The sequence below is a fragment of the Onthophagus taurus genome, chromosome 1 (assembly GCF_036711975.1).
Source record: "Onthophagus taurus isolate NC chromosome 1, IU_Otau_3.0, whole genome shotgun sequence".
Taxonomy (NCBI): Eukaryota; Metazoa; Arthropoda; class Insecta; order Coleoptera; family Scarabaeidae; genus Onthophagus; species Onthophagus taurus.
The window spans coordinates 27,233,375-27,256,535 of record NC_091966.1 but is presented as its reverse complement, the minus strand read 5'-3'; the positions used below and the strand labels follow the sequence as shown (position 1 = coordinate 27,256,535).

The window sequence follows — 23,161 nt, the reverse complement described above, 5'->3', positions numbered from 1 at the left end:
TAGCCAATTCCCTTGTCTTAAAAAAAAAATTAAAAAGGTGGAAATTTTTTCAATGACTCCGGAATGGTAGTGAAAAAACTGGAACCATGTTTTTTTCCTAATTTTTGACTCACCCTGTGTATTAATCAAGTAATGGTATAAAAAGTGCTTACACCCTATATGAAAGACGTTTCTTTTATGAGCATTTTGTTTTTTAATCATTAATTTATCTCTAAAATTGTCCGAATTGAAGCTTTTTTGTTGAAACTTTGCATATTGCCAACTTTCTGAATTTATGGAAAAACAGTTTTCTAGTGAAATAAACTGATACGAATTTTTAAAAAAGTTTTATTAAACACTAAATTATAAACTGGGATAACTGCTTAATACCGTGTATTGCCTCCCCTAGCAACTCTAAGAGTTTCTAATCTAAGCGGCATACTGGAAATCAGGTTTCTTATCGTTTCCATTGGTATACGATCCCATTCTTCCACTAACGCATCTGCTATTTCTGCGAGGCATTCCTGAGGCCTCTCGTGAGAACGTACCCTTCTCCCTAGTTCATCCCACAAATGTTCGATAGGGTTCATATCGGGGCTTCTCGCAGGCCACTGTAATGTGGTGATACCCGTAGCTTCTAAGAAGTTTCGCACTATTACTGCGGTGTGTGGTCGGGCATTATCCTGCATCAATATAAAATTATTGCCCACTAACTCTGCATGAGGTAAGATATACTGTTGTATAATGTCAATGTAAATTTGGGCCGTCATCGACCGGCTCACCGGAAGAATATGAAGGGGTGTCTTTCCATTCATTGACATCCCTCCCCACACCATAACCGACCCACCATTAAAACTTTCGCGTTCTGTTATTAAATTCTGATTAAACCTTTCACCAGTCCTTCTTCACACTCTTTTTCTTCCATCCACCATGTCCACCATGTCTTCCATTCAGGAATATTCCATTCTCCATAATTTTGAACAACATTTCTTCTAGCAGCACGATGTTCGGGCAATAATTCAAGACCTTTTGCAGATCTCCTAGCTTTTAAATTAACTTCTTTTAGACGTCTACATACCGTCTGCTTACTTATTGCAACACCACAAATTTGGCGAAGATCTTGCTGAACATTTACCGCAGTGTGTGATCGATTCCGTAAAATCCGCAATCTCAAGAAACGATCATCTCTTGGAGATGTTTTTCTAGGGCGACCAGAACCCACCTTCCGAGCAGTGCTTCCTGTTTGTTCGTACTTGCGGATTGCTCTACGAGCAGTTGCTTCATGGACTCCCACTGCACGAGCGGCGTAACGTCTACCACGCCCATTGTTTACTAAAGCAACTAATCTTGCTACTTGTTCTGGATTTATTTGAGGCATTTCATGTAATTTTAATCACTACAAAACTTTTTTGTAGTTAATTAATGACACAACGACAAATTAATTGCTATGGCAACGTCAATTGTTTGACAATGTGATCATACTTCTTAAATCCCACTGGTTTAAAAAATATAAGATATTAAAATTAGGTCAAAAATCAAGTGCGTCACTTTTTTTGGAACTGAGTGTATTTCGTACAATTCGCGATTATACCTGGATTTTTTTCTTCTTAGGATTTTGCTTTCAAACATGCTTATATAGTTTGTCATTTTCTTGGTGAGGACCCAGACTTCGCACTCATATGTTAATATTGGCCTTAGAACACTGTTATATAAACGTATTTTGTTGGTGGAGTGTACACCACGCAATCTAAATATATGGAGAAGGGCTTTGTTTGCGTCTGTAATCCTTCTTGGGACATCCGGCTCCTCGCTACCATCCTTGGATAGTTTGACCCCCAGGTATGTGAAGTCATTCACTCTTTCCAGGTAAATATCCCCGAAAAAAGAACATGCTGGTGTGTTATTTCTTTCGAACCGGCTTGTTATTGAAGATAAATTCCTCCAAAGAATTACGATCTTTACTAATTTCTATATACATGCTTTCAACATAAGAAAAACTTATACTAATACCTTGTCCAATATAGCTGATGAGCTATCGTTCTTGTAGCTGCGCTACACTCTGGCGTCGTAGCCAGATCTTCAAGAGCCTTATATATTTTGGTGGTTTTCATAAAAAAAATGAAATAGCTTTATAATTTACAAACCATCTTGCTTCCCATAAGAGAGGGAAATTTGCCACTAATCTTGTAAAACACTATCTCGAATGACGAATTACTTAATACTTGAAGAATAATTTTGATTTTCCCAAAATGAGCTTAAGTAATTAGATTTGTTCCAACCGTATATCTAGGACTAGTTCATAGATTGAACATACTTTCCTTCACATATTCAGGATTTCAACTTACATTTGAATGGATGCAAAGTTTTTACAAAAGTGGATGTAGTAAGGGCATATCATCAAATTCCAGTAGAAGAAGACGATATTCCCAAGGCAGCTATCATCATTCCTTTTGGTCTTTTCGAATTTACCTCTATGCCCTTTGGCCTCCGTAACGCTGATCAGAACCTTCCACGAGGTTCTTTCGAATATCAACTTCTTATTCGTTTATTTATATGGCATTCTCGTTGCAAGTCGTAACGAACAAGAACATTATTTACATCTCGAGAAATTATTTGAATGGTCAAGTGCATTCAATATCAACATCCAACCATCAAAATGTGTTTTTAGAGTTACTCTCATAAATTTTCTCTGTAATCATATCACTATAGCGACGGTATTCAACCTTCTAGGTCTAGGATTGATGCTATTTCAAAATTTCCAAAACCAAAAACATTAAAGGAACTACAAAGATTTTTAGGCATGATAAATTTTTATCTTTTTGCCTTTGAGGCCTATTTGCGAAATTTTAGATTTCAAATATCCCCCATAAGAAGAAATCAGGGCTGATAGAACCTGGTGACCTTGGCGGGCAATTAAAATCACTATGTCGAGATACAAGTCATCCAGGAAACATATTTCTTAGAGCAGCCATGCAAATTCTCCCAGTATTGTATGTTGCTTCATCTTGCCAGAACCACAAGTGGATATTTTCTAACCCCAGTTATTGGAAACAAATTTGAATCATTTCCAAATACCCTTAAGAAGTTACAGTTACCGTACAGTTTCCATTGGTTCATTTTCTTCGAAAAAGTACGGGTCTAGTACATATTCCGAATGCAACCACACCGAATGATACGTCTGACCACAAAAACTGCGTTGCTTTAATGGCCAGTCTGGCCACGTATCTATGACTACTAAGCTGCATCGCATACAAAATATTTTCAGCCATTGATTCTTCCCTTCACTTTACTCATATTCCAACAGTGGCGTTTCAAAAATCATCAATACTCACCGCCTTGTATTATATATTCTCGCAAATATAATTAATGCCACATTTTTATTATACCAAAATGGAGTTTCTCTGTCCCATAAACTTATATATTGGTGGTGTAATGGTATTACAGCTTTAGAACGATATTTTGGAAAACAAACTTCGGCTGACAAAGAATGGCTCTCAAACACGAGTAGTTCAACTTTCTTACAATTCTTCTAAGAGTGTGTTAGGCAGATTTCGTCCACTCTATCACGAGTTAATTTCGCCACTTTATTATCTAAGGAACTCTTTGAGGTGGAACTCGAACTAAGTCGCTGCAGTATCCCTCGTTGTCGGGAGAGTGGTGCAAAACGATTTTTATTAGTGCTAAGCTTAAGTTAGAGACGTAGACTAGATTTGATTGATGAAAATCCAAATTCTGCAATGAAAAATTTCAAATTGCCGAATTTAAAAAAAAAAAAAATCATACGTAGTAAAGATAACCTTCTCTCCTTGTCTTGTGCTATAGCAGCTATTGAAACCTCTTAGTCGCAATTAATTACGATAAATAATAAGATTGATTGGAGCTTTTATGTAGGCAAGACTGAAGTTAAACATGACAACAAATTAAAGATGTTGACCGTGCGTATATTAAAATTTTAAGACATACGACACTAAGATATAACACTAAGAAGTTTTTAAATTGGAATGGTTAGATAAATACTTTTAGCTAGAAAGACAGTCAGAAAATTATTGTGTGTTACAAGATCACTTTGAATTACTAGTATATTAGCAAAGTAAATAAAAGGTAATCAGCTATTTAACTTTCACAACCTCCCAATCAAACTTCATTGTTGCCATGGTCATAATAGCAAAGTATAGTTCGAAAACAGAACCTGTTCTTAATGTACTTCATGGCGTTAGCATAAATTTTCTTGACGTTAAGAAGTATATAGGAACAATTGAAGTACCTTTAAGAAATATAAAGTAAGTACGAAAAAGATCCAATCAAGAAAATATGGCATGGTCGTTTATTCCATATGTTTATTATTATTACTCCATTAAGTGTCAGCTAAGATTTAAAATGATTTCGAGTTAAAACGACTTTACCGTGTAATAATTTTCACTAAACTTTCAGCGTGTTGATTTCACACCTATGATTTTTTCCCCATTATGTTTTGATTGTTATTGTTATTTTTCTTAACTAACACCAGGTAATATAAAGATTGTTGAACAGAAACCGGTTATAAAAGATCTAGATAAAGCGATGATCTTAAAAACAGTTGGAGCATTAAAAACTTCCATTGAAATGGTAATTCAAAAAGTTGAAGTTCAACATTTTGAAGTTATCATTAAAAAACTTGAACCTTTAAAAGCAACGATTGAACAATTTGAAGATGTTATAAAAGAGGATATGGGTGTAAGAAAAGATGATGTATTTACCACAAATATGTTAAAGATAACAGAAGAAATATTGAAAGAACTTGAAAAGATTTATGAAAAAATTAAAATTTCAAATCCTATCGATAGAGTTGTTTATAAAATTGTGTTGGAGTTAGACAAACCAATTAAATCAATCGAAGAAAATGTTAAGTTTGTTAGAGAAATAATTGAAAATCACGTTGTTGATGATATTAATGAGACATCGTTTGCAATATTGAAATCTATCGACAATAATTTATTGGAATTAATTGGATCTTTAACCGAATTAAATAATATCTCCGAAACTTCCATTCAAAATGTTTCAAATAAATTAAAAAATTTAATTCCAAATTTAGAATTGGTGACTTCTCTTCCTCTTGATACGATTTGTTTGGAGTTTTTAAACTCTTCGTTTGTTGAATTAAAAAGATCTTCAATTAACGTCGTTAACAATTTAAAACAAGTCCCAGTTATTTTAGAAGTTTCTTCAATTTTAAACCAAACGAAAAACAATTTAATTGAAATCCAACAAAGTTATCAAAGCTTATCTCCTGTTTTGGAAAGATTAAGCGTGTTTAAAGATTTAATGTTAATCAGTCGCGAATTGGAAGGAATTAATTTAATTATTGACGAATTTTTAGATAACACTTTTATTTTAGAAAATTTCAGCAAAGAAAACATTTCAAATATGACAGAAATTAATTCAATTTTAATCGATTTAAAATTAGTTAATCAAAATATTTTGAATATTTCCCAATTTGACGATAGCAAAATTAATGATGAAGTAAATAAAATAATTGAGCAATTAGATAATATCGAGGTTCGTTTAAATAAATTTGTAACTCAGCCCAGAATGATTGACGAATTAAAATTGAACGTTTCAAATATTGATAAAATTTTATTGGGTGTTAAAAATAAGTCGAAAGATAACCATGAAATCAAACAAATTCAAAGTGATTTGAGTGTTTTATTCGAAAATTTGATACAAAGTTCAGAGGAGGATCTTATTTTGAAGCCGAGCAAAGAAATTTTAGAAATAATTAAGAAGATGTCAAGTAAGGAATTGTTTGTTAAGTTAATAGAGCTTCAGGAACCAATAAAAAAGTTTATAGAGACGAAAAATTATAATTCTTTAAGACAATCAATTAATAATTGCGTTTTTGATGATGATTTATTAAAATTAGATGAATCTAAATTGATTCAAAATAATTTAAAGAATCTTTCTGAAAGTTTGTCCCAAATAATTAATAAAACGATTCAAGAAAATGTTGAAAATAAGATTTCAAATATTTTATTAGGATTAGAAAAGTTGTTTTCAACATCTAAATTAATGGCTACATCTTTTGAAAGTGCTAAAATTAATTTACCTTTACTTGGTCTTGAAGATGTTGTTAACCCAATAAATTCGATCTATACTACAATTGGGTTGATCCAAGAAAAACTTAAAACGGATAAAAATATTTCGGAAAATTTATCTGAAAAGTTACTCCGACTTCAAACAGGGATGAATTATTTAGCAACTGCAATGAAATCGAGTGTTGATTTATTAAATGAGAATGTTGTGAGTGTTTCCCAATTAATTCCAGCTTTGGAGAAGTATAACAATGAAATCAATGAAATCATTAAATCGGAATCGAAATCAGAAATTATAAATTTCCTCGGAGATCTTGAAATGAACGTTAAAGATTTGTGTGATAAATTAAAATTGGTTGATTCACGACAAAGTAAGTTAGAAGAAATACAACCAATTATTAAGAGTGGGTTATCTTTAGAAGAAACAACAAAAGATGTTATTGCTAAAGACTTAGAAAATCAACGATTATTTAATTTAATCAAAAATTTAAATGCACCATTAAAAGATTTTAATAAATTTACGAAAGAAGATCTTGATTTATTAGATAATACAGATATTAAGAATTTATCGAGCTTAATCGAACCGGTTTTAAAATTATCAGAATTTATTAAAACATCGTCGAGTACTTTAAATAGAGATGAATTATTGCTAAAAATAGTGGCGCTTAAATCTGCAATAAGTCCAATCACAAGAAGTAGTAAATTTCCTAAGAAATTATGTCTTGAAAGGTTGAGGGAAGAATTAGAGGAAATTGAAAAAGAATTAATTAATTTTAACACTGTAATCAAACCCATTAAGGAGTTAGCAAATTTAGTTGAAAATATCCAAAATAATTTGCAAAAATCAACGCAAGATATGCCATCTCCTCAAAAGGCAATAAAAATTGAAAATCTTGTTGAACCCCTTAAAGAACTCAAATCAAATTTAGTGAATTTAGAAGAAATTTTGTACGAAGAAATTGTTCCTATTGAAGAAATTAATAAAATAGAATCGATTAAATCTATAATAGAAGAATTATCTAATGAAAAATTGACTGAAATGCCTCAAACCATAAAAGTATTAAATCATCTTAAACAAAGCATCGAAAAAGTTAAATTTACTTCAAATGAGCAACATTTGCAAAAAGTTGAAGGAAGTCTTCAAAAATTATCAGCCACGATATCCGAAATACAATCAGAGCATAAAAAAGAAATCTTAAAAACAGAACCTTTAAAGCTAGATATACAACAATTAAAAGATTCTTGCGAAAAATTATCGAAAATCGAAAACATCCAAACTGAAAGTCAAAAAGTTATTTTGTCAGTTATTGGATTAGAGAAACAATTAAAAACACTTCACGAAGCGGTTAAACAACTTGAAGATGTTTACGATAAAGAAGAAATAGACGATATTTTCCATGATGTTTTAACTAAAGTCAACTTGATGGATGAGCCAATAAAGAAATTCAACTTATTTATTTTGAGTTCTATTTCCCCAGCTGAAGGAGTTGGTGTTTTAAAAATCGATAAACCTTCGTTAGGAAAAGCTGTTTCTTCTCTAAAAGAAGAATTGAGCAAGAGTAAACTTACAGAAATTGAAACGAAGAAGTTAAAGTTAGTTGATGTTGCAATTGAGGTTTTAAATGCACAACTTAGTGAAATTGAAGATGTATGTAAAGAAGAAATTGAGTTAAAACGAGTTGGGGAGGATGAAATTAAAGATGTTAAAGCTCAAGAAGAAAAAATTGAGATTGTTTCTGAAGAAATAAAGACGGAGGAAGATAAATCAAAAGAAGATAAAATTGGAGAATTATCTAAAGAAGTTGATAAAGAAGAAGAAAAATTAATAACCCAACAAAGTCTTGGTGAAGAGATTGAGGCAGATTCTAAAGATGAAGTGAAGAATGCTGCAGAAGAAGCAAAGATGGAGGAAGATAAACGAAAAGAGGATGAAATTGCGGAACCATCCAAAGAGATTGCTAAAGAAGAAGAAAAATTACTAAGCCAAGTTTCAGAAGAGAAGATTGAGGTTGCTGCTAAAGATGAAGTGAAGGAAGCCCCAGAAGAAGCAAAGGCAGAGGAAGTTAAACCTAAAGAAGAAAAACTTGAGGAACCAACCAAAGAGGTTGTCAAGGAAGAAGAGAAAGTAGTACTCCAGCAAGTTTCAGAAGAGAAGGTTGAGGCAGTTTCTAAGGATGAGGAGAAACAAGTTCAAGAAGAAGCAAAGATAGAGGAAGATAAACGAAAAGAGGAGAAAATTAAGGAACCACCCAAAGAGATTGCTAAAGAGGAAGAAAAATTACCAAGCCAAGTTTCAGAAGAGAAGATTGAGGTTGTTGCTAAAGATGAAGTGAAGAAAACTCCAGAAGAAGCAAAGACAGAGGAAGTTAAACCTAAAGAAGAAAAACTTGAAGAACCAACCAAAGAGATTGTCAAGGAAGAAGAGAAAATAGTACTCCAGCAAGTTTCAGAAGAGAAGATTGAGGCAGTTTCTAAGGATGAGGAGAAGAAAGTTCAAGAAGAAGCAAAGATAGAGGAAGATACACGAAAAGAGGACAAAATTAAAGAACCATCCAAACAAGTTGGCAAAGAAGAAGAAAAATTACCAAGCCAGCAAGTTTCAGAACAGAAGATTGAGGCAGTTTCAAAAGATGAAGTAAAGGAAACTCCACAAGAAGCAAAGAAGGAGGAAGTTAAACCTAAAGAAGACAAACTTGAAGAACCATCCAAAGAGGTTGTCAAAGAAGAAGAAAGATTACCAATCCAACAAGTTTCAGAAGACAAGATTGAGGCAGTTTCTAAAGATGAAGTGAAGAAAGTTCCAGAAGAAGCAAAAACGGAAGAAGCTAAACCAAAAGAAGACAAAGTTGGAGAATCATCCAAAGAATCAAGCAGTGTTGATGTAAAAGAAATAAAACCAGAAGAAATTAAAGAACCAAAAACAGAAAGTCAACAAAAGGAAGATGTTAAATTTGAAGAAGAACAAAATCTTCTCAAAACAACTTTACATAAAATCAAATTAGACCTAAACACTTTAGAACCTCTTGTATCTGAACTTCCAAAACCACTTCAAGGATTTTCTTCATTAATCGAATTACGCGAATCCATCGAAGACGTAGAAATGGGATTAGAAATAGCCCAAGAACTTAGTACTGAAGACAAAAAATCATTGAATTTGGCTGAAATGATCGAACCAATAAAGTTAACATCGACAGTAATTGAAAATGTCGTCACAAAACTTCAACACCAACAAATCAACGAATTAGAAAAAGAAAAACCTTTGGTATTAACCGCTTTAAAAGCAACAAAAGAAACCGTTGAGGTTGTTATGACTCAAAAACAACAAAAAGGAGAAATTGAGGTTGTCAACAAAACTTTGGAATTGTTATCGGCGAAATTGGGTGAGGTAATCCAAAGGGTTGAAAAGAAACCAAAAACGGTTCTTCAAGAAATTTTAAATGAAACTAAAAAGGAGTTGGAAATGTTAAATGTAGAAGGGGTGAAAAAAGTTGGAGTACTTTCGATTGTAGAATTAAGCAAACCTTTGGAAGTTGTTGAAAATTGGTTGGATAAGGAAAAAATTGAAAAATTGGATGTTCTCGTAAACCCATTGAAAGAAATTGCAGCTTTAATACCATGCATTATACCTCAAATATTTGTAGTTAATAAACCAAAACTTTTGCAAGCCCTAAAAGCAATTAAAGAAGAAATTAATGTTGTGATACAAGACAAAAACTTAAAGAAAGCTAAAATTGATTTAAAACCAATTAAATCATTATCCACAAAAATTGAAAATATTGTTAAAGAAATCGAATCTAAATCGCCAATAAAACAAAACATTGAAATAATTTGCAATAACATCCAAACTCTTCATTCAAACATAAAAAAATTAGATAAATCCCAACAATTAGGAATATTGAGTCTTAACGATTTACATCAACCGTTAAAAGATCTCGATATCGCGTTAGAAAATGTTGAATTCGTTTCAATTGAAGGTGTTGAAGAATTAACACCTCAAAAATTGATCGAATCTATTAAAACCCTTTCGTTAGCTGTACAAGACGTTATAGAAGCACCAATCAATATCAAACAAATCGAATTGGAAACACCCAAAGTTTTAAATGCTTTAAAATCAATGAAGGAAACTTTAGTAATTGTCGAAAATAACAAGGATTTAAATCAAATTAAAGAAGTTTCCGTTAAAGTAAACGCTTTATCTGCGAATTTAAGCGATGTTATTCAAAAAATTGAAACCGAAAAGTATAAAAAATTAAAATCTGTTTTAGTCGAAACGAAGAAAATGTTGGAAAGTTTGAAATTAAAACCGAAGGATTTATCTCCAACTCAACGAGGTGTTCTTTCCTTAGTAGAACTAAATGTACCTTTAGAAAATGTTAAAGAGTGGCTTGAATCTAATCCCAAAGAAATTTTAACAATTTCTGAAGAATTAAAATCAATTGTTGAACCCTTAGAATTATTATCGTCCAGTTTATTTGAAATTTCCCAACCTAAAACCACGAAAGATAAACAAAGCGTGGTTGAAATTGAAAAACCTAAACTTCTTAAAGCTTTATTATCCACAAAAGAAAACCTGGAAAAACATTCTTTGAAAGAAAACCTTGCAAAATTCCAAATTTCTTTTGAACCTTTACAAAATTTAGCTGGTAAAATTTCAGAGATAATCAACACAATCGAAGAAAAACGTGGCCTATCCGAACAAGGGAAATTGTTAAAAGCTACCCTTCAAGAAACTCAAAGCAGTTTACAAGCTTTACAATTAAACGTTGAAGAAATCCAACCGGTTAGGCAACAAGGTTTAATGACTTTAAGCGCTTTGAGTCAACCAATCGAGAATGTACAAGATTGGTTAGAAGCTTTAGAAGATGTTAAATTGGTAGGAGAAGAAAATGTAGCGGTCGAAGAAGTTTCCGTTTTAATCGAACCACTTAAATCAATAGCAAAAGCTATCATCAACATTTCCGAAAATGTCCAAAAGAAAGATGTCGCTAACATTGAATCTGATAAAACATCTTTAGTTAGTGATTTAAATCTAATGAAACGCACCGTTGAAGAAGTTATTTTTAAACCGGATGTTAAAAAAATAGAAGTTTTATCAACACCTTTAGAAAAGCTTGCTTCTAAACTTGGCGAAGTTTGCGAAGATTTACAAAAGAAACCCGATGTTCCAGTTCCTTTAAAGAGTACTGTAAGCAAAGTTTGTAATGAAATAAAAATTTTAGAAAATCTCGAGGTGAGCGATCAAGGTTTATTATCAATCGGTGAATTATGCAAACCATTAGAAAATATACAAGAATTATGCGAAAATTTGGAAAAAATGAATATTTCTCCGATTTACGAAGAAAATGCTAAATTAGCTGAAAATTTAAGCGATCTAATCAAACCTTTAGAAAAAATTACAGCTTCAATTATCGATGTAACGCAAAGTGTTAAAGCAAAACAACCAAAGAAAGTTGAAAGTAATAAAAAAGTTGTTTTAAAAGCTTTAATTTCAACTAAAGAATCTTTGGAGTTAATGTCGTCTCAAGACGTTTTTAAAAGGATTGAAACGAAGAAGCCTTTAGAAGGGCTGCAAGTTAAGGTGTTGAATATTATAGATGCTTTACAAAAACCGAAAGAAGACAAAACGAAATTAATTAAGGAATCGATTAAAGAGACTCGTGTAAATATCGAAACGTTAAAGAGTAGTATTGAAGATGTTAAACCAATCGTAAAACAAGGGTTAATTTCGATTGTTGAGTTATCTACTTGTTTAGATGAAGTTAAGAATTTGTTGGAGGATGAAAAAGTTGGTGAAGTTTTAGAGGATGAAACTAAAAAGAAGATTAACCAAGCTGGAAAGCCATTAAAGATCGTTTCAGAATCGATTGAGTGTTTATCAAATTTGGCGAAAAAGGAAGATGTTAAAGAAATGAAATTGGAGAAGCCGAAACTCCTTCAAGCAATGAAATCGATGAAAGAAAATCTGGAAATTGTTACAAATTCGCTGAAAAGCAAAGAATCAAAAGCTGTTTTAAAACCGATTGATGATTTAGCACAAAAAATTGTTGCTGTTATACAAGAAATGGAAGAAAGTTTTGATGTTGAAAGTCTTCAAGAAACAATTTTAGATCTAAACAAAGAAATTGAGACCCAAAAAGAAATTAAATTATCTGAATTGAAGGAACCTTTAAAGGAAATTGTAAATGTTTTTGAAACTGTGCAAGTTTTTGATGAATTAAAAGGAAAAGCTGTGGAAATTAAAGTAATTGAGAAACCATTAAAAGAATTGGCTGTTTTGATACATCAAAAATCGTCGGAACAAAAAGGAAAGATTGGAAAAATTGATGGTGAGGTTATTAATGCTTTGAAAGCTGTTAAAGAATCAATTACTACATCGAGTTTTTCATCTAAACAAGAAAAGCCGATGATTTTATCGGAATCTTGGAATAAATTAAACGCAAAAATAACGAATGTTTTAGAAGATGCTGAAAAGTCGAAAGAAGATAAAACAAAATTAATTAAGGAATCGATTAAAGAGGCTCGTGTAAATATCGAAACATTAAAGAGTAATATCGAGGATGTTAAACCAATTGTAAAACAAGGGTTAATTTCGATTGTTGAGTTATCTACTTGTTTAGATGAAGTTAAGAATGTATTGGAAAATGAAAAAGTTGGTGAAGTTTTAGAGGATGAAACTAAAAAGAAGATTAACGAAGCTGGAAAGCCGTTAAAGATCGTTTCAGAATCGATTGAGTGTTTATCAAATTTGGCGAAGAAGGAAGATGTTAAAGAAATGAAATTGGAGAAGCCGAAACTCCTTCAAGCAATGAAATCGATGAAAGAAAATCTGGAAATTGTTACAAATTCGTTGAAAAGTAAAGAATCAAAAGCTGTTTTAAAACCGGTTGATGATTTAGTACAAAAAATTGTTGCTGTTATACAAGAAATCGAAGGAAGTTTTGATGTTGAAAGTCTTCAAGAAACGATTTTAGATTTAAACAAAGAAATTGAGACCCAAAAAGAAACTAAATTATCAGAATTGAAGGAACCTTTAAAAGAAATTGTAAATGTTTTTGAAACTGCGCAAGTTTTTGATGAATTAAAAGGAAAAGCTGGGGAAATTAAAGTAATTGAGAAACCATTAAAAGAATTGGCTGTTTTGATACATCAAAAATCGTCGGAACAAAAAGGAAAGATTGGAAAAATTGATGGTGAGGTTATTAATGCTTTAAAAGCTGTTAAAGAATCCATTACTACATCGAGTTTTTCATCTAAACAAGAAAAAGCAATGATTTTATCGGAATCTTTGAATAAATTAAACGCAAAAATAACGAATGTTTTAGAAGATGCTGAAAAGCCGAAAGAAGATAAAACGAAATTAATTAAGGAATCGATTAAAGAGACTCGTGTAAATATCGAAACATTAAAGAGTAATATCGAGGATGTTAAACCCATCGTAAAACAAGGATTAGTCTCAATTATTGAGTTATCTACATCTTTAGATGAAGTTAAGAATTTGTTGGAAAATGAAAAAGTCGGCGAAGTTTTAGAGGATGAAACTAAAAAGAAGATTAACGAAGCTGGAAAGCCATTAAAGATCGTTTCAGAATCGATTGAGTGTTTATCAAATTTGGCGAAGAAGGAAGATGTTAAAGAAATGAAATTGGAGAAGCCGAAACTCCTTCATGCAATGAAATCGATGAAAGAAAATCTGGAAATTGTTACAAATTCATTGAAAAGTAAAGAATCAAAAGCTGTTTTAAAACCGGTTGATGATTTAGCACAAAAAATTGTTGCTGTTATACAAGAAATGGAAGAAAGTTTTGACGTTGAAAGTCTTCAAGAAACGATTTTAGATCTAAACAAAGAAATTGAGACCCAAAAAGAAATTAAATTATCTGAATTGAAGGAACCTTTAAAGGAAATTGTAAACGTTTTTGAAACTGCGCAAGTTTTTGATGAATTAAAAGGAAAAGCTGGGGAAATTAAAGTAATTGAGAAACCATTAAAAGAATTGGCTGTTTTGATACATCAAAAATCTTCCGAACAAAAAGGAAAAATTGGAAAAATTGATGACGAGGTTATTAATGCTTTAAAAGCTGTTAAAGAATCCATTACTACATCGAGTTTTTCATCTAAACAAGAAAAAGCAATGATTTTATCGGAATCTTTGAATAAATTAAACGCAAAAATAACGAATGTTTTAGAAGATGCTGAAAAGCCGAAAAAAGATAAAACGAAATTAATTAAGGAATCGATTAAAGAGGCTCGTGTAAATATCGAAACTTTAAAGAGTACCATTGAGAATGTTAAACCAATTATAAAACAAGGATTAATTTCAATTATTGAGTTATCTACATCTTTAGATGAAGTTAACAATTTGTTGGAAAATGAAAAAGTTGGCGAAGTTTTAGAGGATGAAACTAAAAAGAAGATTAACGAAGCTGGAAAGCCATTAAAGATCGTGTCAGAATCGATTGAGTGTTTATCAAAGTTGGCGAAGAAGGAAGATGTTAAAGAAATGAAATTGGAGAAGCCGAAACTCCTTCATGCAATGAAATCGATGAAAGAAAATCTGGAAATTGTTACAAATTCGTTGAAAAGTAAAGAATCAAAAGCTGTTTTAAAACCGGTTGATGATTTAGCACAAAAAATTGTTGCTGTTATACAAGAAATCGAAGGAAGTTTTGATGTTAAAAGTCTTCAAGAAACGATTTTAGATTTAAACAAAGAAATTGAGACCCAAAAAGAAATTAAATTATCAGAATTGAAGGAACCTTTAAAAGAAATTGTAAATGTTTTTGAAACTGCGCAAGTTTTTGATGAATTAAAAAGAAAAGCTGGGGAAATTAAAGTAATTGAGAAACCATTAAAAGAATTGGCTGTTTTGATACATCAAAAATCGTCCGAACAAAAAGGAAGAATTGGAAAAATTGATAGTGAGGTTATTAATGCTTTGAAAGCTGTTAAAGAATCAATTACTACATCAAGTTTTTCATCAAAACAAGAAAAAGCAATGATTTTATCGGAATCGTTGAATAAATTGAACGCAAAAATAACGAACATTTTAGAAGATGCTGAAAAGCCGAAAGAAGATAAAACGAAATTAATTAAGGAATCCATTAAAGAGACATGTGTAAATATCGAAACTTTAAAGAGTACTATTGAGGATGTTAAACCAATTAAAAAACAGGGATTAATTTCAATTGTTGAGTTATCTACATCTTTAGATGAAGTTAAGAATTTGTTGGAAACTGAAAAAGTTGGCGAAGTTCTAGAGGATGAAACTAAAAAGAAGATTAACGAAGCTGGAAAGCCATTAAAGATTGTTTCAGAATCGATTGAGTGTTTATCAAATTTGGCGAAGAAGGAAAATGTCAAAGAAATGAAATTGGAGAAGCCGAAACTTGTTCACGCTATGAAAGCGATGAAAGAAAATCTGGAAATTGTTACAAATTCTTTGAAAAGTAAAGAATCGAAAGCTGTTTTAAAACCGATTGATGATTTAGCACAAAAAATTGTTGCTGTTATACAAGAAATGGAAGAAAGTTTTGACGTTGAAAGTCTTCAAGAAACGATTTTAGATCTAAATAAAGAAATTGAGACCCAAAAAGAAATTAAATTATCTGAATTGAAGGAACCTTTAAAAGAAATTGTAAATGTTTTTGAAACTGCGCAAGGTTTTGATGAATTAAAAGGAAAAGTTGGGGAAATTAAAGTAATTGATAAACCATTAAAAGAATTGGCTGTTTTGATACATCAAAAGTCGTCGGAACAAAAAGGAAAGATTGGAAAAATTGATGGCGAGGTTATTAAAGCTTTGAAAGCTGTTAAAGAATCGATTACTTCATCGAGTTTTTCAGCTAAACAAGAAAAGCCGATGATTTTATCGGAATCATTAAATAAATTAAACGCAAAAATAACGAATGTTTTAGAAGATGCTGAAAAGCCGAAAGAAGATAAAACGAAATTAATTAAGGAATCGATTAAAGAGGCTCGTGTAAATATCGAAACTTTAAAGAGTACTATTGAGGATGTTAAACCAATTATAAAACAAGGATTAATTTCAATTATTGAGTTATCTACATCTTTAGATGAAGTTAAGAATTTGTTGGAAAATGAAAAAGTTGACGAAGTTTTAGAGGATGAAACTAAAAAGAAGATTAACGAAGCTGGAAAGCCATTAAAGATCGTTTCAGAATCGATTAAGTGTTTATCAAATTTGGCGAAGAAAGAAGATGTTAAAGAAATGAAATTGGAGAAGCCGAAACTTCTTCACGCAATGAAATCGATGAAAGAAAATCTGGAAGTTGTTACAAATTCATTGAAAAGTAAAGAATCGAAAGCTGTTTTAAAACCGGTTGATGATTTTGCACAAAAAATCGTTGCTGTTATACAAGAAATCGAAGAAAGTTTTGACGTTGAAAGTCTTCAAGAAACGATTTTAGATCTGAACAAAGAAATTGAGACCCAAAAAGAAATTAAATTATATGAATTGAAGGAACCTTTAAAGGAAATTGTAAATGTTTTTGAAACTGCGCAAGTTTTTGACGAATTAAAAGGAAAAGCTGGGGAAATTAAAGTAATTGATAAACCATTAAAAGAATTGGCTGTTTTGATACATCAAAAATCGTCGGAACAAAAAGGAAAGATTGGAAAAATTGATAGTGAAGTTATTAATGCTTTAAAAGCTGTAAAAGAATCGATTACTTCATCGAGTTTTTCATCTAAACAAACAAAGCCGATGATTTTATCGGAATCGTTGAATAAATTAAACGCAAAAATAACGAATGTTTTAGAAGATGCTGAAAAGCCGAAAGAAGATAAAACGAAATTAATTAAGGAATCCATTAAAGAGACTCGTGTAAATATCGAAACATTAAAGAGTAATATCAAGGATGTTAAACCGATCGTAAAACAAGGATTAGTCTCAATTATTGAGTTATCTACATCTTTAGATGAAGTTAAGAATTTGTTGGAAAATGAAAAAGTTTGCGAAGTTTTAGAGGATGAAACTAAAAAGAAGATTAACGAAGCTGGAAAGCCATTAAAGATTGTTTCAGAATCGATTCAGTGTTTATCAAATTTGGCTAAGAAGGAAAATGTCAAAGAAATGAAATTGGAGAAGCCGAAACTTGTTCACGCTATGAAAGCGATGAAAGAAAATCTGGAAATTGTTACAAATTCTTTGAAAAGTAAAGAATCGAAAGCTGTTTTAAAACCGGTTGATGATTTTGCACAAAAAATTGTTGCTGTTATACAAGAAATGGAAGAAAGTTTTGATGTTGAAAATCTTCAAGAAACAATTTTGGATCTTAACAAAGAAATTGAGACATCAACCAAAAAAGAAATTAAATTGTCTGAATTGAAGGAACCTTTAAAGGAAATTGTAAACGTTTTTGAAACTGCGCAAGTTTTTGATGAATTAAAAGGAAAAGCTGGGGAAATTAAAGTAATTGATAAACCATTAAAAGAATTGGCTGTTTTGATACATCAAAAATCGTCGGCACAAAAAGGAAAGATTGGAAAAATTGATGGTGAGGTTATTAATGCTTTGAAAGCTGTTAAAGAATCGATTAATTCATCGAGTTTTTCATCAAAACAAGAAAAGGTGATGATTTTATCGGAATCGTTGAATAAATTGAACGCAAAAATAACGAATGTTTTAGAAGATGCTGAAAAGCCGAAATGGAATGTTGAGAGTTTTGACAAAATCATTGAAAATCTTAGAAATTTGCAAGAAAATGTTCTGGCTAAAAATCCAAATGTTAAAAATCTTGGTGTTAACATTCAAAATGCATTGAATTCATTCGAAAAGTTAAACGTTCCTCTAAAAGGGATTCAAGATGAACTTCATGAAGTAAAAATTAGTTTCTGTAAAGAAGAAAAGTTTAAGGATCTTAACGAGTTAATCGAGAACTTTAATTTAATTGAAACCCCTGTTGCAAATTTACAAGAAGCTTTTACTTCTTCGCCAATTCAACCTAAAATTTTAATAAATAACCTAGAATCTTTAAAGAAATCTTTTGAAGAAGTTGCCAAAAGAAAACAAATTAAAACATTAAATCCAAAAATGATCGAATTAAACTCGGTTATTTTAGATATTATCAAAAATATTAATATTGCTAAATCGAATGATTTTAATGATAGTGTTGAAGGTGTTAAAAAGGCCTTAATTGAAATTGAAAATAAAACGGAGTTAATAAATAATCTAGAAAAACTTAAAGATGATTATAAAAAGAAATTGTGTAGTGTTAATCAACTAAATAAATCAACAAAATTAATTGTAGAAGATTTAAATAAATTTTCTGGTTTAATTCTTAGCGGTGAAAAAGATTTCGATGATGAATCAGTTTTAAAATTAAAATCTTTACAAAAACCTATCGATAATTTAAATATTTCACTTAAGAATGTATCAGAAAAGCCTCACAGTATTTCACAATTACTTACTTTAATTAATAATCTTAATGAATTACAAAATGTTTTAATTGATATCCGTAAAAGTTTTCAAGATAATTCTTTCAAAACCTTAATTGAAATTCTTCCAAAAATAGAATCTCAAATTAATGAATTAAAATTGGATTTAGAAAAAACATCGCCCACTCAAAAACTTAAGTCCCCATTAAATAAATTAATTGCAAAATTAAGTTCAGTAAATAAATCTGAAGGATTATTAAAATACGGTTCATTAATTGAATTATTAGAACCGTTTAAAACAATTCTTGAGAAATCAGATTTTGTCGATGAATTAGTTAAAGATGATAACATCGAAGAAATTTCTTATTCTACCAGTGAAAAATTAGACATCTTCGAAAATTCTTTCAATAAACTTTTCGAGACGCTCGAAAAACCGGAAACGATTGAAGAAAAAGGATCCGACGCACTCCAAGAAATCGTCAATAACATCGAAAAGTTATCTTTCGAGAATAAAGAGGTTAAGCGTATGCAAATTATAACGGAACCTTTAAAAGCGCTAAAAGTGAAAATATATTCAATTACCGAGGCTTCTAAAAGGACTAAATTGGTTATTAATACAGCCGTAATCGAAGAAACTCTCGATAAAATTCAAAAAGAATTAACCGGTAAACAAAAAACAAATTTGTTGTCAATAAATAAATTAAGTCAGCCTTTGTTATCGTTAAAAGAAGATGTCTTGCAATTAAAAGAAATTCATTTTAAAGATAACAAAGATGTTGATGACCTTCAGTCATCACTTGATTTAACAAATAGTTTAATTGATGATGTAGGTAAGTTGTTGAGTGTAATAAATGCGTCAACTAAAGATCAATCGTCTTTAAAAGGTGACAAAGACAAATTAATTGAGGTTCTTTTGCGCTTCAATAATTCAGTTCCAGTGATAAATAATTTAAAGCAATCGATTACCGTTGTCAAGAACACTATAATTAGAATAATAGACGATTTTAAACGTGACAAATTAAAAGATTTAAATATCGTTGGCAATTTATCCGAGGTCATCCCACCTTTGGAACAATGTTTAATTATTGTTAAAACAAAATCTTATCCCGTTGAAATATTAAAAGTAACTGAAGCTTATGAAAAACCTTTAAAACAAATTCAAACTGCAATTATGCAATTTAGTTTTCAAGATAACGAGATACAATTAAGAAAGAATTTTAATAATTTAGCCGATAAATTAGAAGGGTTATCTAAAAGTAATTGTGTAGTTATTGATCTTTCAAAACAGGAGAAATATAAAGCTGTTAATAAACTTGTGTTGGATGTTGATAAAAAGTTAAAAAGTATTTTGGATAAAATTGTTGCTGATGATGTTGAGAAACAAGCATCTGAAGTTGTTAATTTAAAATTGTTACTTGAAGATGTCTATAAAACGTTGATTTGTTTAACGAAAGAAGATAACGAAAATGATTTAATAGAGAAAATTGAAGAAGAAGAAAAAGTTAGAAAAGAGGATAAAATAATTAAAGAAGAAGAGTCAGAGAAAATTGTAGTTGAAGATGATAAAGAAAAGAAATCTGATGATGAAGATAAAACGAAGAAGAGTAAAGATGTAGAAGACAAGAAGGATATTCTAAAAATTGATGATAAAGTTAAAGTGGATGAAGAAATTGTTGAGAAAAAATCTGATGGTGAACTAGAAGGTAAGAAGAAGAGGAAGAAGAGTAAAGAAAAAGATGAGGAAAAAGAAAAAGTTGTGGATAAGAAAGAGGTTAAGGTTGAAGATGAGGTAAAGGAAGAAAAAACTCCTTCTAAAGAAATTAAAAAAGATGAAGCTGAAGACTTGAAGATTAAGAAGGAAAAATCGTCAGAAGAAAAACGTAAGAAATCAAAGACACCAATCGATGATGTACAAGCACAAGAAATAACAAAAGTTAAAGATGTTGAAAAGAAAGTTGAAGAAGAGGCGCCAAAGAAAGACAAAGAGAAATCGCCTGAGCAAAAACGAAAGAAATCAAAAACTCCAATTGAAGAAGCACAAAAGATAGAAACTGCTAAAGATGAAACTGAAAAGAAAAGGAAAGAAAAATCACCTGAGCAAAAACGAAGGAAATCAAAAACACCAATTGAAGAAGCAAAAAAGATAGAAATTGTAAAAGATGAAGCTGAAAAGAAAACGAAAGAAAAATCACCTGAGCTAAAACAAAGGAAATCAAAAACACCAATTGAAGAAGCACAAAAGGTAGATACTGCTGAAGATGAACCTGAAAAGATAACCAAAGAAAAATCACCTGAGCTAAAACAAAGGAAATCAAAAACACCAATTGAAGAAGCACAAAAGATAGAAACTGCTAAAGATGAACCTGAAAAGATAACCAAAGAAAAATCACCTGAGTTAAAAGGTAAGAAATCAAAAACACCAATTGAAGAAGCACAAAAGATAGAAAGTGAAAAGAAAACCAAAGAAAAATCACCTGAGCAAAAACGCAAGAAATCTAAAACTCCTACTGAAGAAGTACAAAAAGTGGAAACTCCAAAAGATGATGATAACTTGAAAACTAAAGTGACGGAGAAGAAAGTTGATGAAGTACCTGAAGTTAAGAAAGAAAAGTCTTTAGAAAAAGACGTTAAACCAAAAGAAAGTAAAAAAGAAACGCAGAAAAAAGAAGATGTTAACAAAAAGGCTGAAGAGAAAAAGGAAGAAGAAAAGAAAGTGGTAAAGGATGAAGAGAGCGGAATAGAAAAGATGGCGGCAAAGAAGGAGGAAAAGAAAGATGAAAAGCAAAAAGAAGAGAAAGTGCAAAAGAAGGAAGTAGATAAAAAAGGAATGGATGATAAAAAGGTTGCTGAGAAGAAGATTGAAAAGCAAGAAGAAAAAGTACAAATGAAGGATGAAAAGCAAAAAGAAGAGAGAGTGCAAAAGAAGGAAGAAGACAAAATAGGAAAGATTGATAAAAAGGTTGAAGAGAAGGAGGAAAAAGATACAGAAAAGAAACATCTTGATAAAGAAAATGAAAAGACTGTACAAGAAATTATTGCTGAACCTAAAGAAGAAGATATCGCCAAACACCATAAAGAAGAATTAATTGAAAAACCTAAAGATGAAGTTGCCTTAAAAACGAAAGATAAACCAAAACAAAAAATAACAAAACAAGACGAAAAGGAACTAAAGAAGGAAGAAGCAAAGAAGGTCCAAGATGATATCAAAGATACGAAAAAAGAACTCACTAAAAAGAAATCTCCAAAATCAAAGAAAGAAGAGAAAGCTAAAGTTGAGGAAACTAAAAAAGAAGAAACTCCCCAAGTTGATGAGAGAAAGGATGCAAAGAAAATTGACGTGAACAAAATAGATGAGAAAGAATCTGATGAAAAAGTAAAACTTGAACAAAATGGAGTCATCGAAAAACCAACACAGAAGAAAACTAGGATTGAAAAAGATGAACAAAAACTTAAGCATAAAATCGAAATCGATGAAAAGAAAGACACGATTATATCAGAACCGATTATTGAAGATAAAGAAAATGAAAAACCATTAAACGGTATTCAAATAAAGACAGAAATTAAAGACGAACCGAGAGAACAATTTGAACCATCGCCAAGATCAAGAAAAGATTATAAACCATCCAGTTATGGTCCAAAAGATGCTAACAAAAAACCAACATTTGCAATGAATTTATCTCCAAGAACGGCAACATCCGGTTCAAGAGTAAAATTAACATGTAGTATAGTAGACACCGGTGAACATACCATCCAATGGTTAAAAGAAGGATTACCACTACAACACAGCAGTAAATTCAAAACGCATTACATTGATGGTGTGGCAACTTTAGAATTATTAAACGCAACGCCAGGAGATTCCGGCGAATATTCTTGTATCGTTAAAAATGATTACGGTTATTCATCAACTAAAGCTGATTTGAAAGTATATGAAAGTATTGACCATTCACCTATTCCGCCTACTTTCACTCGACAAATACGAGAACAATTTAAAATTAAAGACAATGAATTAACCTTGGAATGTAGAGTTAGAGGGCAACCAACGCCTACGATAACATGGTACAAAGATGGACATGAAATTCGGGATGATCAAGATGAAAGAATTAAACAATACTATTTAGCTGATGGTATCTGTAAATTAGTTATAACCCAACCGAGTTCTGAGGATTCTGCACTATATTCTTGTAGAGCTGAAAATACTTTATGGAGTGATCAAATTTCTCATAATGTTTCGTTTATATCAAAAGAAGATTATGTTAGTAAACGATCTGAACGGTTAGCTAATAAGCATCTTCAAGATTCGCGGAGACCTCATCTTACGGGAGTTTTAACCGACAGCGTTGTACCATCGGGAGGAATTGTCGGTCTTCAAGTTGAAGTTAAAGGAAAACCAAGTGAGATTAATTGGTATAAAAATGAAGAACTTCTTCCGAGAGCTTCAACTAGACACCGAACGTTTCATGAATCTGGAGTATATACTTTAATATTTTCAAACGCAACAGACACAGAAACGGGAAAATATACTTTTAGCGCATTGAATGCTTATGGAAAAATTTACAGTTCTGCATATATTGATGTTGTTCATCCTTCTTCAATACGAGATGGAAAACCGGCTATGTTCTTATCTAGACCGGATACATTAATGAGTGTCGCTGCTGGAGAAGATATAACCGTTTCTTTTCGAGTTACTGGTGAACCAAAACCGAAAGGTAAGTTGTTGT

General features: G+C 31.1%; 1 protein-coding gene across 3 annotated transcripts in view; it reads left to right on the top strand.

The window, feature by feature from the left end:
- Positions 1 to 23,161, top strand: part of LOC111414329 (titin homolog) — a 139,023-nt gene that overhangs the window by 26,333 nt on the left and 89,529 nt on the right. For all 3 annotated transcript variants that reach the window (XM_071199105.1, XM_071199107.1, XM_071199108.1), the window contains exon 11: positions 4,487 to 23,149. In XM_071199105.1, the coding sequence (XP_071055206.1) occupies positions 4,487 to 23,149 (18,663 nt within the window). The remainder of the gene's footprint in view (positions 1 to 4,486; positions 23,150 to 23,161) is intronic.